This window comes from Erpetoichthys calabaricus, chromosome 9, assembly GCF_900747795.2.
Source record: "Erpetoichthys calabaricus chromosome 9, fErpCal1.3, whole genome shotgun sequence".
NCBI classification, from domain to species: Eukaryota; Metazoa; Chordata; class Cladistia; order Polypteriformes; family Polypteridae; genus Erpetoichthys; species Erpetoichthys calabaricus.
Window position 1 is genome coordinate 193,888,566 of NC_041402.2, and position 21,815 is coordinate 193,910,380.

The 21,815-nt window shown below is 41.8% G+C and overlaps 1 protein-coding gene across 1 annotated transcript in view; it reads right to left on the reverse strand.

The window, feature by feature from the left end:
• Positions 1-367: 367 nt before the first annotated feature.
• The window catches only part of fbxw2 (F-box and WD repeat domain containing 2), a 54,636-nt gene continuing 33,188 nt past the window's right edge, over positions 368-21,815 (reverse strand). Inside the window, exons 3-7 of the mRNA XM_028808707.2 lie at positions 15,862-16,056; positions 11,475-11,608; positions 10,879-10,965; positions 5,173-5,342; positions 368-1,197 (exon numbers count right to left, since the gene is read on the reverse strand). Of these exons, the coding sequence (XP_028664540.2) occupies positions 909-1,197; positions 5,173-5,342; positions 10,879-10,965; positions 11,475-11,608; positions 15,862-16,056 (875 nt within the window). The 3' untranslated portion in view covers positions 368-908. The remainder of the gene's footprint in view (positions 1,198-5,172; positions 5,343-10,878; positions 10,966-11,474; positions 11,609-15,861; positions 16,057-21,815) is intronic.

A 21,815-nucleotide genomic window follows, 5' to 3' on the forward strand; every position in this document is an offset into this window, starting at 1 on the left:
TTCATATCTATTAATTATATAGTGCCTTTCATGTATATCTATATTTATCATATAGTGCCTTTCACATCTCTCTCTAGTATATAGTGCCTTTCATTTCATATCTAAATTTATTTATCTATTATATAGTGCCGTTCATATCTATTAATTAATTATATAGTGCCTTTCACATCTATCTATATTTATCTATTATATGGTGCCTTTCATGTCTGTCTATCAATGTAACTGAAGCCAAGGCCACACCTACTGCATCACCTCCTCCGTTGTCAAACCTGGAGCGCCGCCCCCCTGCCCCCCCCATTCTCGGAGGCCGACACCCCCCACGCAGGGGTCAATTTGTAAACAATTAAACACACGATATTCCTTCAGATGTATTTGTAAGTATAAAATGTTTTAATACTGAGTCATTTCATTCATGTTTATACTTCTTAAAGAAAAATAAATAAGCAGCGGCATCGGGACAGAGGGGAGTGGCGGCTCACAAGCGGACCTCCTGACGTCTCACACAGATCTTTTGGGTTGCAGAACAATAAAAAAAAAATCTAATTTTTATTATTTTTTCTTTCTTTTAACATTTTGTTTGAATGAAGCTCCCAAATTCCTGCAACCCCATGGATGTGATTTGATGAATACTGAGCGAGATGACCGCCAGAGCGGGTGACCCCCATTCACAATGCCCCCCCCCCCCCCCCCCCCCCGCTGGCTGCCTTCGGCGTGTGACTCTGTGCGCCAGATGACACGTTAGTCGGGTGCAAACCTTTGGTACATGCAGAGCCTTGGTTCCATGACAAGAGTTTTAGAAGAAGCAGCAGCACCAGTTCTCACTAAGGGTATCCACCTGTGTGTGTGAATGTATTGGTGTGTGCGTGCACGCCGGGGTGGTTGTCGGCTCCAAGAAGCGGCCCCCTCGTTTAGCCGTTCTCTTTCCATAACACTAAGTGGATGCTGTGGTCAGGCATACTTGTGGCGAAGACGAGGCCAGCGTCATTCTGGCCATCCAGTCCATTCAGCCAGGCCGTGTCTCCGGCCAGAAAGCTCGAGCCTCTTTTGGACTTCCTGTAGGCTGGCAGAGGCCAGCGGCCGGTGATCCTTTCTGTCCTCAGGTCCATTATGTATAAATAGTGAGTGTCAAACAACAAAGCAAAGACTTCTCCAAAACTTAGCAAGGACAGGTTGGCCGAGTCCAGCATCTTTATAACCCTGAAACAGAAGGAGAGGCACACGTCATTTAAAAAGAGGCACACTGCGGTACTCGAACCTTTGATCTCTCAGGGTTTTTTGCCCGATTTTTACACTTTTATGGTGTGAAATACTTAAACCTCTTACTAGACTTGTCGTGTTCTATTGAGAAAGGCACTGTAAACACAAATAAAGTGAAACAGACTGCGTCTCCACCTTACGACAAACTGCAACAGACAGCCTAAAGGGGCAGAGTGGTGCTTTTCAAATCCTGTCCTCGGGTACCCCCATGGCTGCAGGCTTTTACTCAAAGAAATTTCATAATCAATGAGCCCTTTCTTATCTGCAACGTTGATGGACAGACTGGCAGACAAGATCAGACAGGAGTCCCCATGGACTGTGATGTCTGCTAATGACGTTGTGATCTGTAATGAGGGTAGGGAGCAGCTGGAGGAGACCCTGGAGAGGTGGAGATATGAGAGGAATGAAGGTCAGCAGGACCACCTGGACAGAATAAGTGTGTGTGAATGAGAGGGCGGTCAGAGGAGTGGAGCTGACGAAGGTGAACAGAGCTTACAGTACAGAGTGACGAGGAGAAGTGAAGAAGAGAGAACAGGCAGGTTGGAATGGAGTGTCAGGAGTGATTTGTAACAGACGGGTAACAGCAAGAGTGAAAGGGAAGGTCTACAGGATGGTAGTGAGACCAGCTGTGTTATATGGGCTGGAGACGGTGGCACAGAGCTGGAGGTGGCAGAGTTAAAGATGCTAAGATTTGCACTGGGGGTGACTAGGATGGACAGGATTAGAAATGAGGACATTAGAGGGTCAGCTCAGGTGGGACGGTTTGGGTGACAAAGTCAGACAGGAGAGACAGCATTGGCTTGGACATATGCAGAGGAGAGAGAAGGGTGCTAAGGATAGAGCTGTCAGGTAAGAGGAGAAGAGGAAGGCCTAAGAGGAGGTTTATGGATGTGACAGAGCAGGATGGCGAGGACAGGAAGAGATGAAAACAGATGATCCGCTGTGCCGACCCCTAATGGGAGCAGCCGAAAGAAGAAGAAGAATAAGGTGACACAATTATTCCTGTTCTGACACAAAGAGAATTAAAGCAGATTTTTTATGAATGGATCAGGAGAAATGTCAAAAGTTGTGCAAAGTTCATAAGCCAAAAACCAAAATCAAAATTAAAGAATCAAAGAAAGGGGTCTGAGGCAGGAAGTCACTAAACAAAAAATGAGCTACTTTGCTACAATTGAGGTTTCTATCTGCAAATTCAGTGGTTTGTCGTGGTAGGGTCCTGGGGTGACCCCAATTCACCGTTCGGACTCACAGAAAGCTAAAAATTCCATCTACAGCCCATGTACGGGTATTCTTAAGAGCCTCCCAGGCAATTAGATCGAGTACCAGCAGAGAAAGGGACACCTTTACATTCATTGATTAACTTCAGATTTCCAGATGTACCCAAAATATAAGCCGAGTAAAAATCAGTGTTGGTAAAATCATTCAACCTGATGTACTGTAAATAAAAAACAAAATTTTATTAACGGCAAAGAAGTGGTCACACTGGCCTTCCAGGACCCTCGCTCAGGCCTTTAGCAACTCCCTTCTATGTGACAGCCAACGGGCTGTAACTGGAATAGCTCTTCCACCTCGATCATATTTATCTGTTTAAAGTTTAATTTATTGTATTATAGTGCTGTTCCAAACGCCATCTATAGAAATGAAAAATGCAATGCAAGTCAGTAGCACACGCAACAAATGCCTTGGAAAGTGACGTCATAGTTGACACTCAACTAGTGCCTCACACTGCACAGAATGAAATCAGTTCCTGAACCGTTCACATCTGCTGCCCACGCTTCTTGTTCTTTACTTGAAATCTGTACTGTTGGTTAACATCATAGTTTTACTGTAAACAACTAAATTAAAATTACAATGTGCAGGGAATACTTCAAGATCATTATGATGCAACATTAAGTTGGTTCATGCATGAGGCAGGTAGACTCACGGTGGCTCAATATGTAAACTGTTCAAAGAAAATTAAAGGCACACCTTTTAATCCGAGTATCGCATCAAGTCAGTGAAACTTCTGGGCTACTGATCTGGTCAGTGAAGTAGCAGAGGGGCTTGTTAATCAGTTTCAGACACTTTGGTGCACTAGAGGGGCAACAATGAGTTGACCCCCAAAGCAGGAATGAATGGTTTAACAGGTGCAGGGAGGCCACTGACATTTCCCCTCCTCTCTGTTTTGCATTTGGCTACAGTCAGTGTCACTACCGGTAGCATGAGGCCATACCTGGACCCTACAGAGGTGGCACAGGTAGTCCAACTTCTCCAGAATGGCAGGCACATCAATACGTGCCATTGCCAGAAGGTTTGCTGTGTCTCCCAGCACAGTCTCAAGGGCATGGAGGAGATTCCAGGAGACAGACAGGCAGTTACTCTAAGAGAGCTAGACAGGGGGGCCATATAAGGTCCTTAACCCATCAGTAGGACCCACTGGTATCTGCTCCTTTGGGCAAGGAGGAACAGGATGAGCACTGCCAGAGACTACAAAATGACCTCCAGCAGGCAGGTAGGCCACTGTTGTGAATGTCTCTGACCAAACAATCAGAAACAGACTTCATGAGGGTGGTCTGAGGGCCCGACATCCTCTAGTGGGCACTGTGGAGCTCGATTGGCATTTGCCATGAAATACCAGAATTGGCAGGTCCACCACTGGCGCCCTGTGCTTTTCACAAATGAGAGCACATGTGACAGATGTGAAAGGGTCTGGAGAAGCCGTAGAGAACGTTATGCTGCCTGTAAGATCATTCAGCATGACCGGATTGGTGGTGGGTCAGTGATGGTCTGGGGAGGCATATCCATGAAGGGACGCACAAACCTCTACAGGCTAGACAACGGCACCTTTACTGCCATTAGGTATCGGGATGAAATCCTTGGAGCCACTATCAGACCGTATGCTGGTGCAGTGGCTCCTGGGTTCCTCCTGGTACACGACAATGCCTGGCCTCAAGTGGCGAGAGTATGCAGGCAGTTCCTGGAGGATGAAGGAATTGATATCATTGACTGGCCCCCACACTCACCTGCCTGACCTCAATCTAACACCTCTGGGTGGGACGTTATGTTTCGGTCCATCCGACGCCTCAGCCTGTCAAGGAGCTCAGTGATGCCCTGGTCCAGATCTGGGAGGAGATCCCCCAGGACACCATCCGTCGCCTCATTAGGACATTGTCAGGCACGCATACAAGCACATGAGGGCCATGCAAACTACCGAGTACGATTTGGAGTTGCTGCAATGAAACTTCGGCATAATGGACTCGCCTGCCTGCCACATCATTTTGTTCCCTTTGATTTTCGGGGTTTCTTTGAATTCGGCCCTCTGTAGGTTGATCGTTTTCATTTCCATCCTTTCATTTCCAACACATTACCATATCAGTCCATATCAGTAGAGATATCCAGCAGGATTTTTTTCCTTATTGAGATCTGATGGGTTTTCAAAGTGTTCCTTTAATTTTTATGAGCAGTAAATAAGGTAGGTGGGGCACTCACATTACACCTCACTTTTAGGACCAAAAAGAGGCTTAGCTGGGGGGAAAAAAATATGTTAATGACTGTGTGTAATATGTGTAATCATGACGATTCTGCCTGGGCTTATTATGTGTGCTACAGGCAGTGAGAAATGTTTCCGAGTAAACGTTCTCTCTGAGCACTCCACTTTGTGCACATTGAGAATCCAGTTTTTGTGACGGACTTTGCTTTGAAGAGTCACATTCATGGAAGTTTTCATTTATGTATTTTATGCAACTGTGCATGAAACATAAATATAGGCGTAAAACTATTAATAACATTAATGGAAAAGAATATAATACAAAGATGTATGTGTCACCTCAAATATTTAACCAACATTCAAATAAATTTGAATATGTATCTTTAACATGAATGCTCAATCTTTCACTTTTGGCTGATTGGACAACCCTTTTGGTCATGGGTGGTTACCTGAGAATGTCATAGCTGGCAAAGTCCCACTGGTACAGTCCAATATCAGAACTACAAACGATGTACCGACCATCAAACTGCAATCTCGGCTGCAAACACACACTGCGGTCTTCAGAGACGGAAAGGGTCTTCAGACATTTGCAGTTGATTTCTCTGCCAATTGGCCAGATCTAAGAAAAAACGCACAGAAAATGAAACATTACTCATCACAGTCACACTTAAAACTGCCACTCTATGATATGTTAATACCACAAGGCTTCAGAAAACCTAGAATATGTCAACAGACTCCGTCTAAACATCTTTATCAAGTCGCCTTCTGGGAAGAATCCCAGTTACATACATTCTGTACATTTCTTATGTGTACTTTTTAACAGCTATAAGGCCTTTGCTTAATTACTTGAGTCTTACTTTAGCAGTTGTCATTATTTTTTGCTTCTCGCTCTGCGACATGGAATTTAGTCACTAAAGTTCTTACTGTTCTCATTCTAGGACAATGCTAATGTGTTGCATGATGCCAACATGCACAGTTCTGCCACCTCATAGCAGTGGTGTCTTGGATGCCTCCTTTGTGGAGTTTGAATGGTTAACCCATGTGACACTACATGGCTAGTGTAAGAGAGTGTTTGAGTGCTCTGTAGAGGAATGGCACCTTGTGCGGCGTTGGTTCCTGCACTGATTCTGCTAACAAAGGCTTCTGTACTGGAGAAGCAGATACAATGGATAAGTTACAATTAAAAGTGAAGCACATAGTGTAGGGTCTGGGTCTGGTAATGGATATGGCAAAACCAATTTTACAATTAAAAAAAAAAAATTGGGAGTGGTCTCCCCTCCACTTTCTCGTATACTCAGATATGGGGATGTATATTTGAGGAGTAAACCGCAAGGCAATGATTAGATTTTTATATTACATACAATAAAGAACCATCAACAACAAATCAAATCAAATGAATAACATATAGAACAATTATTAGAAAAGTAAAGTTGACTAAATCAGACTGTGTGTGTGTAAACATGATAAGTTTAGTACGCTTTCACTTAGGTCAACCAAGTTTTGCATACAAGTATTAGGCACAAAATGTCAAGTTTCTATCAACTTTTGGGCCAAATCCATCAACCAGAAGTGGTACTTTACCTAAACACATACTTGTTTATTCATGCAGCAGAGGAGTTTGATTTATTCAATTTTACTTTATAATAATTGTTCAATATATTATTGACTATATTGCTTCTGCAAACGAACTATGATTCTTAGCGTGATGAGAAAAGTCGCAAAATCAATGGAATGTTCAAGCAAATTATGAAAAAAAAAAGATCTAAATCTGTTAAGTACTGTAGTTCTCTTGTTTGCTAGCTAATTGGATGTAAGGTATGCGCCCTGAGGCTGGCGCGTGAGTGAGGAGGTCCTCGACCTGTTGTGTCTTTCTCAGATTCGCGGAAATAAATCGGTACCACATGTGTACTATGGTACTTAGCGCGATGTGAGAAGTCGCAAAATCAACTGGAATATTCAAGCAAATGATATATAATATATTGTATAATATATACAGTACTGTGCAAAAGTTTTAGGCAGGTGTGAAAAAATGCTGTAAACAAAGAATGCTTTCCAAAATGGAAGTGTTAATCATTTATTTTCATCAATCAACAAAATGCAGTGAATGAACAAAAGAGAAATCGAAATCAAATCAATATTTGGTGTGACCACCCTTTGCCTTCAAAACAGCATCAATTCTTCTAGGTACACCTGCACACAGTTTTTGAAGGAACTCGGCTGGTAGATTGTTCAAAACATGTTGGAGAACTAACCCCAGATCTTCTGTGGATGTAGGCTTCCTCACATCCTTCCGTCTCTTCATGTAATCCCAGACACACTTGATGATATTGAGATCAGGGCTCTGTGGGGGCCATACCATCACTTCCAGGACTTCTTGTTCTTCTTTACGCTGAAGATAGTTCTTAATGACTTTGGCTGTATATTTGGAGTCGTTGTTCTGCTGCAGAATAAATTTGGGGCCAATCATACGCCTCCCTGATGGTATTGCATGATGGATAAGTATCTGCCTATATTTCTCAGCATTGAGAACACCATTAATCCTGATCAAATCTCCAACTCCATTTGCAGAAATGCAGCCCCAAATGTTCAAAGAACTCCCCCATGCTTCACTGTTGCCTGCAGACACTCATTATTGTACCGCTCTCCAGCCCTTTGACAAAAAAAACTGCCTTCTGGCACAGCCAAATATTTCAAATTTTGACTCATCGGTCCAGAGCACCTGCTGCCAATTTTTCTGCACCCCAGTTCCTATGTTTTCGTGCATACTTGAGTCGTTTGGCCTTGTTTCCATATTGGAGGTATGGCTTTTTGGCTGCAACTCTTCCATGAAGACCACTTCTGGCCAGACTTCTCCAGACAGTAGATGGGTGTACCTGGGTCCCACTGGTTTCTGCCAGTTCTGAGCTGATGGCACTGCTGGACATCTTCCGATTTCAAAGGGTAATAAGCTTGATGTGTCTTTCATCTGCTGCACTAACTTGGCTGACCACTGCGTCTACGATCCTCAACATTGCCCGTTTCTTTGTGCTTCTTCAAAAGAGCTTGAACAGCACATCTTGAAACCCCAGTCTGCTTTGAAATCTTTGTCTGGGAGAGAACTTGCTGATGAAGTAGAACTACCTTGTGTCTTGTTGCTGTGCTCAATCTTGCCATGAAATGAAACTGTCTTCCACAACCTCACCTTGGTAGCAGAGTTTGGCTGTTCCTCACCCAGTTCTAAGACTCCTACACAGCTGTTTCTGTTTCAGTTAATGACTGTGTTTCAACCTACGTGTGACATTGATGATCATTAGCACCTGTTTGGTGGAATTGGTTGATCAGACACCTGACTAGAATCCTACAAAATCCCTGACTTTGTGCAAGTAGACCTGTAAGAATTGATGCTGCTTTGAAGGCAAAAGGAAGTAACACCAAATATTGATTTGATTTAGATTTTTCTTTTGTTCGCTCACTTTGCATTTTGTAAATTGATAACAATAAACAATCATCTATATATATAATTCACTAAGCCGCCGACAAGTAAGACACCCATGGCGCACGCAGAAAGGAGCCACGCCCACCAACTCTAAGACCATTGGATACGACAACAACTCGCAGAGACACGCCCACCAACTCGGACGCGACGCCTCGGAAAACATGCCGTCATTTCTGTTTGTCTGTGCCACAGTCCACATGCAGCTCTGAGCCACGTTGACTTTTCATTAGTCAACCTCAGTGGAACCTTGGTTCACAAACAGGCAGTGCGAGAGAGAGAGCCGCGCACACACACCGGCAGCGCCAGAGAGAGACAGAGGCACACATACAGGCAGCGCCAGAGAGAGAGAGCCGCGCACACACAGGCAGCGCGACAGAGAGAGCCGCGCAATCCTTTAAAACTGAGGTTAAAACACAATGAAGGAAGCAGTCTTTAAAAACCAATAAGCCCTGTGCCTCTTTTTCATTAGCGTCTCACCTGCTTCACCGCCCTGCAACAGTCAAGACGCTTTCTCGGCAGCTAACCTTCTCTGTGCCTGACTCCACTACTGTCAGTCGCCTGATTAAAAATGGTGAACTCCTGCAATGTTACTATTTTGGTTGGCTTTTAAATAAAGTTTGGATTTGTTCAAATGTTCCTTTTTTTCCCCCTGTGCTTAAAACTCATTTAAAAAAAAGTGTTTATACAACTTCTGCAATGTTACAGAGAGAGAGAGGGCTTGCCTGCTTCTGAGAGACAGAGGGGGAGGGGGCTCGCGTGCTGCTGTGAGAGAGAGAGAGAGAGAGATGGGGGGGGGGGGGGGGGGGGCTGGGAAGGCTCCTGTGCTGCTGAGAGAGAGCCTGCGCGTGCATCTGAGCAAAGACAATTTCCTGTTAGATTTGCCTTTGCAATGACAATTGATAAGGCACAGGGCCAAACTTTCAAAAAGATGTATCTGCCAAAACCAGTTTTCAGTCACGGACAGTTGTATGTTGCTCTCTCCAGAGTTCCATCTTTTCATTCACTTACTGGTATGCCTGCAGGAACATGTGCAGCGAGCGAGAGAGAGCGAGCGACACACACACGCATACAGGTGCGCGAGACAGAGAGAGTGCTGGACGCATAAGAATAATAATACTTCATTACATTGATATACCGGTGTTTTCAGTATTCAAAGCGCTATCCACACAGGGAGAAACCGGGAAGCGAACCCAAAATCTTCCAGTCTCCTTACTGCAAAACAGCAGCACTACCATTGCACTACAAGGCAGTTAAAGAATGCACCGGCCTCGATTTTGTTTTCACTTCTGTTTACAGCGATCGGATCGTAGCGTGCATTGTTGCAATATTACTTTTCTTGGTGGCTTATTACATTACGGATGTTTCACATCTTAATTTTTTTCCCTGTGCTTAAAAGACATTAAAAAAGTGTTTCTCAACTGTGACTCCGGAACAACTCAGTACGCAAGCTATATTAAGCGTCAACAACGAAGACTCGCTACACCTTAATCTACAAGTACTGACACTTATCCCTACCGACGAAGCAACTTTCACCAGCGTGGCCTCCATCGTCACAGACGATCCCGCTTTCAGTCACAGACAATTGTATGTTGCTCTCTCCAGAGGTCCATCTTTTCATTCACTCACAGTGGTATCCACAAACCCACCCCATTTGGACAACTGTGTCGTTCAGCAAGTGTTCATCCATCAATACATAATTATGCGCCGTATGTTACGCCGCGGGTTGGCTAGTTATTTATATTTCTGAAAGCATTCTTTGTTTACAGCATTTTTTCACACCTGCCTAAAACTTTTGCACAGTACTATATACATATATATATAATAATAATAATAATTCATTACATTTATATAGTGCTTTTCTCAGTACTCAAAGCGCTATCCACACAGGGAGGAACCGGGAAGCGAACCCACAATCTTCCACAGTCTCCTTACTGCAAAGCAGCAGCACTACCACTGCGCCACCATATATATAAAGATCTAAATTCATTAAATAGTTCTCTCGTTTGCTAGCTAAGTGGATGTAAGATACACCCTGAGGCTGGCACGTGAGTGAGGAGGTCCTCGGCCCGCTGCGTCTCTCTCGGATTTGTGCAAATAAATTGGCACCACAAGCAAACTATGACACTCAGCGTGATGAGAGAAGTTGCAAAATTAACCGGAATGTTCAAGCAAATTCTAGAAAAAAAAACACGATCTAAATCCGTTAAGTAGTTCTCTTGTGAAAAGCGGACAGAAAGACGTTGGATTTTATATAGAGAGAGATTTGATTTGTTGTTGATAGTTCTTTAATGAACATAATATAAAAATATAATTCTTGCCTTGCAGTTGGTTCCTCAAATATCCATCCCCATATCCAAGTATAAGGGAAAATCGAGGGGAGACCACTCCCAATTTTTTAACATCGTTAGCAAAAGCAACAAGAAAAATTAGAACATTTAAACAAAACAGGTACAGGCATAGTTAAAAAAAAAAAAAAAAAAAAAAAAACTCAAAAGGAGAGGTTCACAAAAAGGAGGTAATTAGAGAATGTCATTATCACAAATGGAAATGACCTTTGCTCATATGACTGCTGATTTCGGAAATGATGTCAGAAGAGAATGGCAGCACAAAAAAATGTTATTTAGACCTCTGCTTATTAAAAACAGATCCTCACCTTAGAAAACCTGAAAAATGAATGTACCTTAATTTCATATTTATCGGCGCTTAATAAAATGTAATCTCCTGGACTGTGCATAACTGATTCCACTTGACTCTTCTGTAAAATGACCTGAAAAGAAACACAAAAGTAATGTGTTATTTTTGCAAATTTTAGAACACTTTACCTAATCGGTAAGTCGGGCTTCTGTAAAAATGTGTATTTAAAAGATTTATCACAAGACAAGCTCTCAGCACCTCTCATCAATCTCAAATTATGTAACATTTCTAAAATATCAGGTGTCTTTTGTTAACTGAAATGGGGGATCACTGCATTAGAGTGGTGTCCTCTGTGTTGTCATTCTGATGAGCCAATCTCCCTGCTTGACATAATTAAAATACGTGACTTTAGGGACATATGAAGCAGTTCTCCTTGAAAATGACTCCTATGATGTCTTTCAAAGCTACCACTTTTAAGCTGGGCTGCTGTTACTCAAGTATTTAGTGAATATCTGCTTTTGTTGTCTTTTATCACAGCTTCATGATCTTTCTGTAGAACTGTAAACCACCATAGGACCTCGATTTGTATCTCAAGACATATGTGCCTGGTAGCATTCTGTCTGTGAATTATTTGATATTTACCTTGGTCACCCACTCAGTGTGCCCTGTCAGAGTGTTGAGGCAGGTGCCTGCAGACAATGACCACACTTTCACAGTGAAATCTGCAGATCCGCTGACTAAGGTGTCAAGTTCATCATTATAGTCGATGCTGAAGACTGCCAACCAAGAGAAAGAGAAAAGAGAGGGCAATCATTAATACGCGACACAGAAGACTCAGGAGAAGCACAAGTAAGGTTCCACTTGAAGTCTTTTCACATCTCTAGTTGATTCTGTAAAGGTCACCTATGCACTGGCGCTGAGTTGAAGTGGGCAATTCCAAACAGAGGTAAGATATGGAGTGCCAGTAGCCTGCTTATCTTATCAGAATACCAACAAAAAAGTACAGATGGTGGGTGTTTTTTATTCCATTGTTTAAATGTACTTCATTAAAAAAAAAGTGTTAATTTTTTTTAAGCAAACAGCAAAACTTTTATTTAAACTAAATGTTTTCCATTTAAAGAAACAATGCATCGTTTCACAAATGGTGTAAATTTGTATTGAAACAAACACTTTATTGCCAACAGTAGTCTATAAATAACAAAATCAACTAAACAAACAGCTGAAGTTGTAATTGCTAATACAGATTAAATCATACATAAGGTGTGTTTGTGCTAAAAATGCACCTCAACTCTGGAATACGAGTTTACAGAGAGAAATTCACCAGGCTAATACGGTGAAGCACTTTAAAAAAAACTGCTAACACCCCGTTATGTTAACATGGCTCTCTCACAGCTTCATTTTAGTGTAACCCTGATATTCTGTATATGCATTGAATTATTATTTTTTATCGTGGCTCTGAAATCCGTACTAACCCCTACTTTCTCTGCTGGTCTTTTCCCGGTTTTCTGTGCTGGCGATCTGCGCCACCACCACCCGATCAAAGCACCGGGCAGTCCCTCCATTGATGAATTGAAGGCCAGAGGTCCACATGACCATCATCATCTAATTCTTCCATTTGAAGCCTGAAAACCATGAGGACTGATTGAGATCTTTAATGTCAGGTAGAATGGCCAGTGGGGGCTGGGTGGGTGGTCTCGTGGCCTTGGGACCCCTGCAGTTTTTTTTTTTTTTATTTCCAGCCCTCTGGAGTTTTTTTGTTTGTTTGTTTTTTCTGTCCTCCCTGGCCATCTGACCTTACTTTATTCTTTGTTGATTAGTATGGCCTAATTTTATTTTTTATATATTTTTTTCTTTCTTCATCTTGTAAAGCACTTTGAGCTACAACATTTGTATCAAAACGTGCTCTAGAAATAAATGTTATAGTACAGTGGATTCAGAAAGCACTCAGACCCCATCACTTTCCTTACACTTTATGTTGTTGTAGATTTAACTTTCCATTATTTTCCTCATCAATCTTAAACTTAATGACAAAGTGAAAAAAAACATGTTTTCAGAAAGGTTTGCAAATGTATTAAAAATTCAAAAACTGTAATCTCTAACTCACGTAAGTATTGAAATCCTTAATGCAGCACTTCGCAGAAGCACCTTTGGCAGCAATTTCAGCTTTAAGTCTCTGTAAGCTTTGCACACCTGGGTTTGGGTGGCAGGGTTTCCCAAACGCGGTCCTGGGGAGCCCCTGTGGCTGCAGGTTTTTGTTCCAACAAATTCATAATCAGTGACAACACTGAGGAAATTTAATCAGCTGCTATTTTTTTTCCTCTTCTCTTATTCTACATTCAGAAAAGCACCGTAGCAGGATTTTTACATTTATACAACATTTAGAAATATTTCTATTCTTGCTATTGATTTAAATGTTCAACTCTCTTGTGTTGATTTCATTCTATTTCGAGCTCTCTCTGTGCAGTTTGCTCCCTTCATTGTGTCTTAATAATGACAATTAAAAACGACAGCCAGGCAAACAAAACTGAATAATCAAAGGCTGCAAGTACTTTAGTGTCAGCCCACTAATCCTCTTTAATAAAATCCCTGTGTGCGTCCATGTCTTTTGGTGAAGTGCGCATGCACGGGGCACGGTGCGATGCTTCAAAGGCCGCCTGACGTGTCACACAAGACAGAGGGCGGGACCTATAAAATATCGCGCGGCCGATCCAATCAGATTTCTGTAAATGAGGTAAGACCTAAAACATAATGCACGAAAAATCCAATCGGGTACCGCTTGGGTATCGAGAACGCTTCCCCAAAGAGGTGGGATTAGTGTTTGTTGTTCACTCTGAGGATGTCAGATTTGCGATTAACAAAGTTGGCCCGGTAAAGTGTAAAGTGTTTTCCTAAATATACGAATTTTCATGATATTACAATAGGATGACTTTTAAAAGTAGATTTATTTTCGCGCACATAAAATCCGTTGCTGGGGAGACGCCATACATACAATAATCAGCTGGACGCCAGCACAGATTAAAATACTTGCTGGAGAGACGTATTACTGTGAGAGAAAATTAAAGGCACACAATACAGTGACGCATATTACAGCCACATACAAGGCAGTATTACTGTAACAGAAAATAGGTGGTCCTTTGTATGCACTACTATTCTAGCGCCCGTTATTGTAACGGGCTTAATGTCTTGTTAGTAAATAATGAATTAATTAACCAATTAGAACACCTGGAAAAGTACAATGAAAGTCAAGATGAAAATGTTAAGAAGAAAGAAAAATACCTTTTTCCCATATAACTGTTTAGTACATTTTAATATTTTTTTTGTTTTTACCAAACTTAGTTTTCTAATTTCTACATTGTCCCCAAAACACAGAATCTGGGAAATAACAGGAGTCCAATTAAAAACAGAAGCTGGTTGGAACAAAAACCTGCAACCACAGGGGGTCAGATTAGGTCCATGAGGTCTGTTGACGTCAAGGCGTAACGTGAGCTACCACAGCTCTGCTGACGACACACTGTAACTGTATTTATCAATAGCGCCTGATGACCCCGACTCTCTTGGTTCACTGACCCCCAATGTCTTACTTGTGTTTCTGAGTGCATGAGTAGACATTTTCTCAAACTAAATAAGGAGAAAACAGAAATCTTAGTGATTGGCAAAAATGGATAATATAATGAGGGTATTAGAAATAAACTTGATGCATTAGGATTAAAAGTCAAGGTGGTGGTAAAGAATTTAGGGGGAATTATTGACTCTGACATGAATTTTAAATCACATATTAATCAGATTACTAGGACGGCATGTTTTCACTTAAGCAATATAGCAAAAGTTAGACCTCTTATAACACTGCAAGAGGCTGAGAAATTAGTTCACGCTTTTGTTTTCAGTCGGCTAATTACTGTAATGTACTCCTCTCAGGACAACCCAAAAAAGACATCAAATCGATTGCAACGAGTGCAGAATGCAGCTGCCAGAATCTAAACTAGGAAACTGAGCACATCACCCCAGTCTTAGCGTCACTACACTGGTTACCTGTGTCATTTAGAATTGACTTTCAAATACTGCTGATGGTTTACAAAGCCTTTAATAATCTCGCTCCATCTTATATTTCGTAATGTCTTACACTCCAAATTGTAACCTTAGATCTTCAAATGAGGGTCTGCTTAGAATTCCAAGAACTAAAATTAAAAGTAGTGAGGTGGCCTTCGGCTGTTATGCGTCCTAAAATCTGGAATACGAGTTTACCGAAAGAAATTCACCAGACTGATATGGTGGAGCACTTTAAAAACTGCTAACACCCCGTTATTTTAATATGGCTTTCTCACAGCTTCATTTTAGTGTAATCCTGATATTCTGTATATGCATTTAATTATATATTTTTTATCATATCTCTGTAATCTGCACTAACCCCTACTTTCTCTGCTGTTCTTTTTCCAGTTTTCTATTGTGGTGATCTGCACCCCCATCACCTGATCAAAGCACAGTGATGTCCCTGCATCGATGGATTGAAGGCCAGAGGTCCACATGACCGTCATCATCCAATTCTTCCAAACCATGAGGACTGACTGAGATAATTTATGTTAGGTAGAATGCCCAGTTCTTGTGGCCTTGGGACCCCTGCAGATTTTTTTTTTCTCCAGGCGTCTGGAATTGTTTTTTCTGCCCTAACTGGCCATCGGACCTTACTTTTATTCTCTGTTAATTAGTTTTGACTAATTTTATTTGTATATTTTTTTCTTTTTTCATCCTGTAAAGCACTTTGAGCTACATCATTTGTATGAAAACGTGCTATAGAAATAAATATTGTTGTTGTTCGAGGGGGTCCCCAGGACCAGGTTTGGGACTCCCTGTACTAGCTGTTTCAAGCTCAACCTGTAAACCTTGCACTGCTGGGTTTAAGTTTGGACAATCAGAAACCTGCACCAAAAGCCACTGCAGCCATGTCTAAAATGGTTCAGTTCAACTACAGCTAGAAAGCCCTTCAAACCCCCAGGATGATTGGATTCTGCATGACAGCTGGAGGTCACGTTACCTGCACCCGTGTGGCCCCGGAAGTGCTGAATTTTGGCCCCTGAGCTCCATTCCCAGCAAGCTATTGTGTTGTCAAATGATCCCGTTACCAGCTTTTGTTCATCAAACTTCACCGCTGCACAGGTGTGCGTCTGTATTCCATAAATACACTGCCCCGTGCAGACATCCCAGAGTTTGGCAGATAAATCATCAGAGCCTAAAATGAATTGGAAAAGAAAACAGTTAATTCAATCTTCTCACACCACTTCAAAATCAACAATATAAATACGGTACTGTGAAGTAACAAAGCTGCAATTATTATTTAATGCAGGTGCAATTTAGGCTCTGTTGATTTCAGTTTTGACAAGAACTGGCCATTCAGCACAACAACGTTTCTCAATCCTGCTCATCTAATTTTTCCAGAATAACATTAAGTCCAATTTTGAAGGTCTCTAAAGCCTTACAGTCCACCACACTTCATTTATTGCACAAGTCTATGATCTTCTAAATGAAGAAAAACTTTACCAACATTTGTGTGACATTTACCACTTAATCTCTAGTTTGCCTACAAAGGTTCACCTCCTTCAGTTTCTCCTCATTGCGACCCTTCAATGAGTCTCGTTGACCTTCTCTGGGCTTTGTCAAGCACTGCTATGTTAACTTTGTAATATGGAGACCAAAACTGCACACAGTACTCAAGATGAGGCCTCACTCGTGATGTCATATTGATTAAACATAACCCCCTTCGATTAGAATGCTTGTAGTGGTGCTACTAGAATGTGAAACTCCCAGCAGTCCCTGCAGTGGCTCTGATTGGTCTTCTGCGGAGGGTGCAGGGGCTGTTGGGGTCAAAGGAGGTCAGCGCAGCTTTTAAAAAGGGGGCCGGTGACCAAAAGAAAGAGGTTTTTGTAATTTGAGTTTCAAGTTCCCGTCTGTCTGCCTTCTGTCGGGTTACCTGTACTTATTCGTTTTGTCCAGGATCGTTTCATGGTTGGGGTCTGGATTGTCTGCCGTTTGCCTGTGTACATGAGGACTGTAAGTGGATTCATGGCCATCCTGCAAAGAAAGGAGCGCTCCTGAACCCATCCACCCGTCTTCACCATTTCAGGAACTACCGGTAGGACTATCCTTACATTCCCATTCAACGTGTGGCTCTCTGGACTATCTGTCTTCATCATTACATTTCGGCCGTTGCTGTTTTTCATAGATAGATACTTTATTAATCCCAAGGGGAAATTCACATGGATTTCATGGACTTTACTGTGTGTGTTTTGTTTGTGCTTTGTTGTAATTTAATGTATAATTGCCATAAGGGGAACAGGGGTGGTATCATTGTTTTCATTTATTTCATTTGTTGTCATTACATTCTTTATTGGGCGGCGCAGTGGTAGCGCTGCTGCCTTGCAGTAAGGAGACTTGTGTTCGCCCCCTGGGTCCTCCCTGCGTGGAGTTTCCTCCGGGTGCTCCGGTTTCCTCCCACAGTCCAAAGACATGCAGGTTAGGTGCATTGGTGATCCTACATTGTCCCTAGTGTGTGCCCTGCGGTGGGCTGGCGCCCTGCCCGGGGTTTGTTCCTGCCTTGCGCCCCATGCTGGCTGGGATTGGCTCCAGCAGACCCCCGTGATCCTGTGTTAGTCTGTCATTATCAAACCCGCTATATCCTGACTGACATTCTTTATTTGCTGTTTGATTATCGGTTTGCTTTGTTATTGTCTCTGTTTGTGAGTTTATGCAGGTCGGGCCAAGGCAGGGTGCATCCCTGGAATATCCACCATAAAAATAAATAAATCACCTTCTTCTCGACGGTGTTAATCTTAGTGGCGCCGAACCACTACAGATGTTGGCGAGCCAGGTGGGAGACAGGTTTTTTACAAGTCCCTTCTAGTCCATTATCACTTGCACTAACACAGAAGTCATGTCTGTTGAAAGCACAGTGCAGGCCGAGGAGCTTGAGCTAAGTGTGCCAACTCCTAGGCCACGTCGGTGTGAATCTTAGTGGCACCGGACCGCTACATGCTACACCTCATGATTGATTGATTGATAGAACGACAGATTAACACTAGAATTACCAGAACCTACAAAAAAACTCGTAGATCCGTCCCACCTTAAATCGCTTCGCACCTCTCCATCAGCGTCTTTTGTCCTGAAATGTGTCGATAAGCAGCAAGCAGCCTACTATCACATCCCCCACCGCCACACAGTTTTCTCAGCTCAAGTCTGTTTACCTGCGTGTCAGTTGCTTAGAGTTGTATAGAGTGAGAAGTCAAGCAAAATGACACCTTTTATAAATACTATATGGTTATTTGGAACACATCCATTTCATGTGTGTTTCGTGTCTACAACAATCGATAAAACAAACGTTTTTCATGTTTTAGTAATAATTGACAAAATGTAGACATGAAGTATATAATATGTTAAACCAGAATTCCAAATATCAAATGAACACTTTCACAAAAGGTACAAATATAACAGAACAAGTGCACTTCTATTCAAGAATATAACTGCAGAAAAAGAACCTGCTTTAGGGTGCGACATTGACACGCATTTGTTACGACCGCTTTGGTGGCGCAACGGTATCAAATGTTGACTGGTAATCAAAACTTCACGGATTCGATCCCGGATGAGTCCGTTTTGAGAAGTGAGCTGCTCTTATTCTTACTATTTTAGAATAAAAACATACATTTGATTTCAGTCTGTAACGGCCTGTGTAAATGTATGATACTTGCAAAGGTTAGCTTTGTTTGTTTTTTTTTCTTTTAAATTCAGTTTTATTCTCTCAGTCACGTTCACGATCCTACCCCCCCCCCCACCAATCTGACACTGCTGTTTTCACATATAGCTCTGCAGTCTACTTGTGACTTTACGCAGTAGGAAGTAAGTAAATAAATCAAGGTAAATAAGTAAATAACATTCGATCTGGCTGCTATATACAAAGTACAGCGACGGCAGCTTCCACCTGCAGCTAGCGATCTAAACACTAGAGTGGAGAGTCTATAGCTGAAGGTGGAAGCTGCCGTCACTATACTTTGTATATAACAGCCAGATTGAATGTTATTTCCTGATTAGATCTTCTTTTCTCCACTCTAGTGGTCCGCTTCTTCTAGTCTTCTGCATCTTTTTACGTTAAAACTGATTAAGTCAGTGTTTGTGTTGCAATTATCCACGAGTACATACGGTATATTTTTCTCAAACAATTTAAAAAAAAAAACAAAAAAAAAACTTTATTTTCCTTCCAGACAATGCTGAGTATTTCAAATAAAATTAAAAAAAAAAAAAACACAAACTAATCTCTTGAAAGTCTAAACATGCAATTTAAAAAAGTAATTTGTAACTGCTGGCCAATGCCTCTCAAATTTCACAGAGTGGACGGTTCTGTCGTGGCACAGCTCAACCAGCTACAGTCCTCCTTCTCACGCGTCCACACTCATTTCACAGTCTCGTCAGCCAAAGCAAAAACATGGAGTTGCTTGCCAAGAAGTCAAGTCAGAATCGGCCAGCATGAACTCTCACAACTGAGGAACAGAAGCTGATGGTGCTCACATTTTTCCTGACGTGTCAAAACAAAATGAAGGCCAGTTCAATGGAAAAGTTTGAACCCATCTGAGTGAGCTCACCTGCCATTCACAAGACGATTTACCAGATTCAACAGTACTTTAGCAGTGAACGTACTTCTGGATTTTTAACGTGTGGATTATGCAACATATGAAGGTTTTGATACCCTTTGTGTCAGAAGCTTTGTTATCTCAGTTTTCCCTAAAACATGACATTAAATGTTTGTCTTGCCCATTACTACAAGCAACACAGGGGAAGTAAAAAGGTCACTTTTGAGTGGACTATTCCTTTAAGCCCACGTGGCACCCCGATGCACATCATGGCCTACAATGGCCTGCATGCCACTGAACCTTTCAATCCGGCTCTCTCTAAAAGCATCACGCTAAATGTCTGTCCACTGACCTACAGTCACGAGAGGAGTACAACGGCGTAATGTCAGCGTTAAAGGACCTGCAATCTTAGCAACCCCATAACAGAGACAGAAGCCGCTGACTAAATAGTTTGTATTTATATTACTGTTCAATTACGCCTCATTCCCATCGGCCTGTGGTAACAGTCACAAAGGGGAAACAAGCAACCAAACAGCTGAACGTCACACGATTTTTTCACAGTCAATAGTTAAGACCTTTCATTTGGAAGTGCTGAAAAGAAAGGAAAAATGCATGAACTTGACATGTGGCAGTTCTTCAGTCCTCACACTGAGAACTTGTTAGCTGTGCTTTCAGCAGTAGCACACACAGCCAGAGTACTGTTTATTTTAGGCCTTGTGTCTTTGACAGCTGCATTTTTACTTTATCATTGAATAAGCAAAAGTAGTGTTTGAAAGTTACACCCCACTTTGTTCAGATAAAGCGGCTTCCAAGAAAAGACCTCTTAAGTCAAACAAAGCACAGTTTACCAAAGTACGTTAATGTGATGTTCTGCGATTACTTTGAATTTTCTACAGGTGACACTGTTGGCTGGACTTTGACCCTTCTCCTGTCCCTGCATGATGCACACTCTGGTCTTCCTCCTCACATTAAAAAAAAAAAAAAGGATGCGTTGGTTAGGTCAACTGACACTTCTAAACTCGCTCCATACTAGTGAATGTGAGAATGCGACAGCACAGTGGAGCAGAGCCCAGTCTAGGGTTGACTCCTGCCTTGACCCCAATGACCCATGACCCCAAACGGAATACACAGGGTTGATGATGGAGGATTGGATACTTCGTAGATAAGGCCTGACCAGTTAAGATCCAGGAAAATCTAAAGTAATCGAAACCAGCAGTCATACATTGAGGAGCAAGACACCATTCACTCACCTAATGGCAGGTCACTACACTTAAAACTGAAAAGGAAACAAAACGTGGCCTATGAACTTCCCCTTTACAAATAGGGGATCTGTGAAAATTTAACAACAGGGGATTGAAATTGAAAAGGGCCTGCTCATGACCAGATCTTGCCATCTAAGGGCCCTTGGATATTGTAATACAAGACCCTTGCTTTAAATTATTTGTATTTACTCAAAGCAAAGTATCTAAATATTCATCTACTCTATATATAAAATTCTAAGCCTAAAAGTGCAACGATTTTGTGCAAAAATTTTATGTCACTCTTTAAATCTGACTTATTTTAAAAGCTACATACATATGTTTGGGGTTGGCAAGCAAAGTGAGCAGGGGGCGAACGCCCAGGTTTAATAATAATAATAATAATAATAATATTAGATAGATAGATAGATAGATAGATAGATAGATAGATAGATAGATAGATAGATAGATAGATAGATAGATAGATAGATAGATAGATAGATAGATAGATAGATAGATAGATAGATAGATAGATAGATAGATAGATAGATAGATAGATAGATAGATAGATAGATCGATCCATCCCAAGGGTAAATTCACATACTCTAGCAGCAGCATCTATATATATAAAATTGTTTTCGTGTTTGAAACGGAAATTACGTATGACCACGCGATATGGAAATTACGTATGACCACATGATATGGAAATTACGTATGACCACAGAACATATATATAATACAGGAACTAATCACTTTGTTTGTGGACGCCATTTTTATATTGTCTTTACGAATTGTTATTATTTGTGTGAGAGTTATTTTACTGATATTGAAAAGAAGTAAACACAAACACGCTGATCTATCTCATAGAAGTGCGCCCCGCCTCGCCCTCTCCCAGCCCTCCTGTCTGGACGACGGCACTGAGCCGTCCGCCACCAGGCGCGTTCTGACAGAGAAGTTTTATTTATTCGTCCACGTGACTATTGCAGAAATTGCCACATTGTAACTTTTTCTTAGTTGGCAGTACTTAATAGTAGAAGAAATGAGGAAAACATCTTTGCGTCTTTCTACTTTTTAACTGGGCCAAGCTGTAAACAATGTGAAGATGAGACCGCCTTCAGTGGCGAGGGGTCATGAGA